The sequence below is a fragment of the Austrofundulus limnaeus genome, unplaced genomic scaffold (assembly GCF_001266775.1).
Source record: "Austrofundulus limnaeus strain Quisiro unplaced genomic scaffold, Austrofundulus_limnaeus-1.0 Scaffold37, whole genome shotgun sequence".
Lineage (NCBI taxonomy): Eukaryota > Metazoa > Chordata > Actinopteri > Cyprinodontiformes > Rivulidae > Austrofundulus > Austrofundulus limnaeus.
The window spans coordinates 73,748-81,013 of record NW_013952439.1 but is presented as its reverse complement, the minus strand read 5'-3'; the positions used below and the strand labels follow the sequence as shown (position 1 = coordinate 81,013).

The 7,266-nt window shown below is 40.3% G+C and overlaps 1 protein-coding gene across 2 annotated transcripts; it reads left to right on the top strand.

Annotated features, from left to right (window-relative positions):
• The first annotated feature begins 342 nt into the window (after nucleotides 1-342).
• LOC106516331 (LRRN4 C-terminal-like protein) lies at nucleotides 343-2,311 on the top strand. Of its 2 annotated transcripts, none has more exons than XM_014006629.1 (2): nucleotides 343-465; nucleotides 1,035-2,311. In XM_014006629.1, exons 1-2 carry the CDS (start codon nucleotides 446-448, stop codon nucleotides 1,699-1,701), a joined length of 687 nt encoding a protein of 228 aa, XP_013862083.1. In that variant the 5' UTR covers nucleotides 343-445; the 3' UTR covers nucleotides 1,702-2,311. The 2 variants fall into 2 exon arrangements, with proteins under 2 accessions (XP_013862083.1, XP_013862085.1); XM_014006631.1 differs by having other exon boundaries at nucleotides 373-883.
• Nucleotides 2,312-7,266: the final 4,955 nt, after the last annotated feature.

Here is a 7,266-nt window from a genome sequence, read left to right as displayed (position 1 = left end):
CTAGTCCACCTCAGCTGTCAGAAAAGCTGATTGGKTCATTCAAAGAAATTCAGTAAATAATCAAGGCCCCCGCTGAAAGGATTTCTCAGCCTCCTTTTGGATTTCCGTCGCTCCTAAAAAGGAGAACCGGCTGTCGCTAACCAATGAATAACCACTGAATAATCTGGAAACCGTGAAGAATGAAGAGTAAAGTTTGCTGGCAGTGATCTAACTAACAGGGAGTCTGTGGTAATCTCATTAACAGTGTGCACTCAGACACATTGCTGAAGTATTCATCCAGCGAGGAGGTGGAGCTGGTGCAGAGAGGTTGGAATGGAGGGGGGAGGGGGGGGGCAGAAAGAAGGAGGCGATTGTTGGGCAGGAGGGAACACATATAGGAGGGAGGAAAGAGAGGCAGAGAGGGAGCAAGTGAAACGCAACCGAGGAAGGAGCTCATTCAGATCTGATGAAGACTACGGCCAACAGGTAAGATCATGTCTAAGTCTCATGATGCATGAAGTTCAGCTGAAGACACAGAACTCAGGAGGAGCTCCTGCTTTGCTTTCAGGACTTAAATTTTTTTTTWAAAAAAAAGAAGAAATCCTGAATGAGTTCTTTGTTTTCACATCTCAGACTGGCTTTCAGGTCTGCAGTGGGTTTTGGTGCACTCTGCCTGTAATCAGATCCAGCAGGGGCCATGCTGGTAATCGGACCTGTTGTGCAATCCCCCCGCCTGGAATGTTGTTTCAGAGCGAAGCACCTCAGAAATCTTAACAAACGGGGAATCATTTCAAACCGCTCTTTAAACCAAACTCTAAACCATCTCTTAACAAGGCGATGACTAATCCACAGTTTTGACATCATGTTTAACTAAAACCACAAGTTCCAGTTCGTCCAGAATGAAGTGAGTTGAGCTTTTCTTCATGGGAACAGGTTGATTTAACGCGCTTCATCTCTGCAGTCATAACATGTAAAGATGATTTCAGCTCTTTCATCTAAGAGTTGATTCATATTTTCCTTTTCTCTAATTGAATTCTCCTTTTTTTCTGATCCAGCATGACCAACCCCACGATGAAGCTCCAGTTTTCTTTCCTGATCTTCTGCCTGGTTTCCAGCAGAGGTTACTGTCTGAAACCTACGTCGTCTGGAGCCACTGAAACGCCACCATCATTTTATGTTGATTATGAATACGAGGACACAACCCCGGCCCCTGCACCGGGCAGAGGGTCTCTAAAGCCAGGAACCTCGCAGCACTGTGACTATGACCCCTGTCGAGACAATCAGACCCCCTGTATGGACCTGTCGCTGTTGACTGGCTGCCTGTGCCGGGGCTTGACTCTGTACACCGAACTGCCGGAGGCACCCAGGATCCAGTCCGTGTTCCATAACGGCTCAGGAGTTCTGGTTTGGTGGTGCGCCCCGTATTCGTACGTCACAGCATACACGGTGACAGTGGGGGGTCTCGAGAGGCAGAGCTTCGGGGCGGGCGAAAGGAGGGCCCTGCTCGGAGAGATAGCCGCCGAGGAAGAGGTTTGCATCGTCTCCCGGAACGACGTGGGGAACAGCAACAGCACCTGCGAGAAGTACCGACCAAAAGGCGGCAAGCGGCCTCTGACGGGGTGGCTCATCGGGGGGGCCGGGGGCCTCCTGCTGCTCGTCTTGCTGGCCGCCATGCTGTGGAGGCACAGGAGGCAGAAGAAACAGGAGACCGGCGACGTGTGAACGGAGACGAGGGCAGAAAACACTGAATGTGAGACAGAGACTTTCTGCAAACTGGAGCAAATCAGCTGATTATTACAGAAAAAAATGAGCTGCAAACCCTCAATGTGCTCAGGGAAAACAAAAAGTCAACACAAACTGAATGGAAAAAACAAGACGAATAAAAAGCAAACACATTTTAGAGGATTAAACAACACACATGGATCTGCTTACTGGTTAGAATAAAAACATTCAGCTACACACCCAAAGGGTGATTCAAGACATTTTWAAATAATTCTTATTCTGCCTTTTAGCACAAAATCATGCAAAAAGAAAACAATAAAAAAAACTTTTCGGAGATGGGCACAGATGTGGAGCTGGTGCTGGAACATATATTTAACTTAAACCAATTTAACGAAAAAAAAACGTGTCTTCTTAAAGCTCTCTGTGAGAGTGTTCATTGTTTCGTATTTAACTGAAGCCCATCTGGACTGAATGTAACATTAGAGATGAATAAAAACAGAATGACCTGTTGTGTTTTTTTATTTGGGTGKTTATGTTCAGACTGTTGGCTCTTTCAGCCGTGGTGTTTGTTCGATATTAAATCTGATCATTAAAGCGAAGTGAAACATTGTCTGAGCTGCACTCGTGTGTTAAATTGTGTTTTCCTGGCAGCTGTCTGMCGGGTGTGTTCACATCTGTTCTGTTCTGTCTGAAGACTGGACCAGCACCAGTTTTCATTTCTGGGGGGTGTGGGAGGGGTTCCTCCTTGGTTTTTTCATACAATAGCCTCTTGTAACATGGATGGATTTCATGAAACTTGTTCTATCTTGCCTGAAACTTCCAGTCAGCAGTGAGCTGTTGAGAAGCTTCAAGCTTTCCTGGCACAATTTTAAAAAAAAAGGACAAAAAGTTTTAATCCACCCAGCTTACATAATGCTCAAGCCTCAAACTGTGTGTCTTGAAGCCATGATTTAATTTTTTGTTTTGGGTCTGGCTGTCCTGCAGCGGTTCCTCTGCTCCTGGCTTTTCTTTCTTTTTTTTTCTTTCTTTCGCAGAGTGTTCTGGAAGTCATTAAACATCTCATTGCCGRGGCAGAAATGACCTCAGGATGTGGCGTTTGGTGACACAAGCTGAAAACTTCTTGTGACTCGGGCAAGATGACACAGAAAATATCATCTGGCGGCATTAATAACTAGCAGCTTGTGTGTGATGYACTTAGAACAGAACTCATTACCTGTGACTGAGCGGTTCGTCCGAGTGCAGCAGAATAAATGACACACTTTTAGGAATAAAACACATCTGGTGTACACATTGTGTTTAAAAAAACTTAAATATACCTGCTGAATCATACAGTGAATAGCTATATTCCTGATTAGTTTGTGTCCAGTTATTTAAGGTCAAACAGACGCTGCATTTCCTGCAAAAGAAACAAGCTTAAAATAGCTGTAATGGGCTGAAAAAAGCAGAAAAACACTACAATTACCAGGAAACAAAAGCAAGTTTGCTGAATTAAGCAGAAAATAGCTGAAATTAACACAAAAAGTTTAAATTAACTAAAGAAAATTGTCTCAACTTAGTAGAAAAACAGTTTAACTGTTCCCAAATAAAAGCTGGAATAAGCAAAAATGAGCTGAAAAAGCATAATTACACTAAAACAGGCAGAAAAAGACAAACAGCACATCTGCTGAATTAAGCAGAAAATACTTGAAACAAACACAAATAAGGTGAAATTAGTTTAGTAAAAAAACTAAAAAAAAATACTCAAATTAGCAGAAAAACAGCAAATTGTAGGAAAAAACTGAGGCTAGCTGAAATAATTTTTACACATAAGATCTTTAGACTTGAATTAAAAGGAAATCATCTGTAAAAATTATGATAATTTGGACATTTTCAAATGTTCTTTAAAAGGTTATGAATAATGAATGTCTTACCTGTTGTAGATGAGCTAACAGCCAGTCATGTCAGTGTCGGTTTTACAGTTTTCAACCAGGCACATTTTTCTATTCCTAGTGTGGAAGAAAATGTTTTATGTTGCAGATGATACTGTATTTATTCATTTAGCTGTGATGTTTGTGGACAAAGTTTTAATGATAAGTCGACTTTAGGCAGAAACACAAGAACCCACACAGGTCAGAAACTCTTTGGTTGTGATGTTTGTGGTTGAAGTTTTAGTCAAAAAACATTTTATTTCTAAGTGTCATAACGGTTCAGAGTGATTACTGCTTGATCTGACTCCTGACGGCATCACCTTCTTGTTAGAAACCTTAAAATCAGTTTCTAAAAATGTATTAWTTAAAATAGTAACCCGCTTTCTGAAAGGCCCAGACTGTTTTTTTTTATTTGTTTTGTTTTTTTTAGACAAAAATGGTTGCACGTGAGGCCAAATGTTTGGAGTGACGATGTAAGAAACTGAAGAGATTTGTGAAAGAAGATAAGCTTTTCTGAATATCGGCTTAGCACAAAATGTTCTGTGACCCTGTGATAAATAGGTATCAAGTTATTTTATAAATTCTAACAACTTGGCAGTTTTACTCTATTTTCTTCTCCTTATAGTAACATTTGTTTCATTTTTGTTATAGAAAAGTGAATTAATGACTTTATTTTTTTTTTTACCAAAGTAGCATTTAATGGTCATCTGGCAGACGTTAATCTGTAAAGTATTTGCTCATGTTGATTCTGATCTGCATATTTTGTCCCCCTCCTTTAGAAATGATCATCAAGAGTTTTACTCTGAAGAACAGTGGATGGTTTTAGTGCTTCGCATAGTTTTCAGCACAACGTCTCCCTCATGTTTGCAGTGAATTTCTCCAGAGACTGAAGTTTTTTTTTTTAAGTCTGCAGGTGAACTGTTGTTTTGAATCCAGAATGTGATGACAGGATACTTCTGACCCAATCTGAGTCACACTTCTGTCATTCTGTGGTCTGCTGAGTCATGTTACTCTTCTGGTCAGGACACAGAAAGCAGTGAATGAGTTCAGCTGACTGTGGCTTTAATGAACAAATACACTGTGTTGGCCTCGATGTGCTGCTGTAACTGCATGACTAATAGACTTTTTGTGCAATTTAGTCTGACTGTGTTTTTGTGAAGTTGTGGAATTTACCTGCAGGTAGTGAAATATGTGATAAAGAGACAGGAAAGAGTGACGACTCATCAAAAAGATACACAAGAAATAGAAACAAAGTGCGACGCTGTAAAGAAATTATTTTTATTCTTTTGATTTTATACTGATTTAAACAGGAACAAAACAGATTTTAGCAAAGCAGATACACTAATCTGAAGTTTTGAGCATTGTACCTCCATGAAGGTTTATCAGTTTACTGCCCTCTGCTGGTCACATTCAGACCTGTCAGTTCAGATCAGCCTTCAAGATTTATATATAAAAAGTAGATTTTTAACTTTTTTAATATCCAGTTGTGAGTTATTTACTTCGTTTCTTTTAAAAAGTGCTTCCAAATAACCAATCTTTCTTGCAATTTGTAATCAATAAAATCAATCAAATTTTACTTTGGATTAGCTCATGTTCAGTCCAGCACTTGACCTTATTCAGAGTATAAATTTGTTTGTTAAACTGAAGGCATAAAAAGCTCCTAAACTCAGATGATGAACCAGTGTTGTGTTGAAACATAAATAACTTAACAGTTTAGTTTAAATCAGATTATTAGGCATCATATCATTTGGTAATTTATTAAAAGATATACCTCTCTAGACACTGTTCAGCTGTTGTGAATCACCCCCCCCCCCACACACACACATACATACATACACATCCTTGTATTTGCATCAAACTGAGTACATTGTTGACTTCCATTCATTTACATCAAAACGTCACTTTGATAGTAACTATGGCACAAATGGTTCTCACTCTGTACTCAAAACAAGTATACACATTCTTATATTCGCTACATGTCATGTTCAAGGACAAGACTTTAAAAAAAACCTTGATATAGCTCCAAGAAGTACACTGCAAAAATTGTCCACCAAACAACAAGTTAAACAAAACCATCGATTATAATCTGAATCTTCCCAAATTAAATAAAAATAATCTGTCGGTGACGTAACAAGATGAACAATCGAACACATTCCTCTCTTGCTTAGCTTATCAGTCTCAAAACAAGAACAAAACCTTTTTGGCTGCATAAGATTGTAAGCTTGGGTTTCATTTAAAAGCACTAATTTCCAGATATTATCCAAGATTAACCTTCAGGGTAGACAGGGCTGGCAGTCCGGAAGAAATAATATAAAAAAAGTCTTGCACAGTGGTTGAGGACTTAGTAAGCATCATTATTTACCCAACACGCTTTGCAGTGTAAATGATATGGTGGCGTCTGTTATACAATCTACTTTTTAAAATGTATAAAAACTAAACAGCTTATTCTAACAGTCTTTTACAGCTGAAGTAAATGTTGATCAAATAATGTGTAATGTCACAACGAGTCGGGGTTCCCTTTAAAATTAACTGTAGGCTGCGGTATTACATTCATTATGCATGAACGCATTCATTTTAACAGAGTTATTTATCAGAACACACAGTGAAGCACAGGGCAAAAGAGTAGTTCATTATATCATTATTAGTAATTCACCAGCAGGTGTACTAATAGCTGCTTCCTGCCTGCAGGGTCAGATTTGACCAGCCTGTAAAAATGTTCCAAGTAGGTCAGACATCCATCAGAAGCCAACAGGCCAGGACACCTGGTCTGATCTGGAGTTTCAGTTTTAATTCTTTTGAAGGTGCTCTGCTGCATTAAAGCAACTTGTAGGGTGGTGTGGTTAAAAACCAGCGTTTAATGAAGTGATTTTGAGGGTCTACCGTGGAGGAAAGTCCAGGTTCATGTGGGTGGTTGTAGAAACTAATCCCATCATGTTTACTCACTCGTCTCGGTTCAAAGCACAGCCTTATAATAAACAGATTAACTAAGTCTGAAGTAAGTGGCAGGATGACTGGGGTTTATTTAACTGCAGCARAGTCTGCATTGGATCATATTTCTTCTTATATAATCATAGATAAAGAAGGGTAAAGAGGGGAGAAACGAACTGAAGAGTTTGACATCTTTTATCTTTCAGGTGAAAGATGGATGATGATTGTTTTCACAGGATCCACTAGAGGTCATTATTGCAGAGAGCACAGGGGAGGCTGAAGCCCCCCCCACCCCCACCCCCTCAGGCATACAGCCACTGATAAAGCAGTGGAAATGGAAATGACTTAACAGAGGGCRAGAATCAGTTACATCACAGGTGAGTTCGAGGAGTTTGAAGAGACGCTTTCTCGTTTTCTTCCACCAAATTTTGGTTTTGTGAATTTCGCCCACATCTCAGCAAGCAGATCATTCCTCCTCCTCTAAACTCCCAGGGATAAAACTCTGAGAGCATGTCATAAAAAGGAGAAAATCTTTGCCCGTCTACCCCCCATCCCCATCCTCCGCTTTCTTCTTTTTCCTCCTATGCAGAGCTCGAGAAACCATGGCAACCTGGCACGACACAGGACAGAGCTGAGGAGGGTTGAAGTGAAGCTCAGCTTGGAGAGGAAGGTTATCAATCACTTTGGCATGGGCTCAGTCTCACACACACACACACACACACACACACAC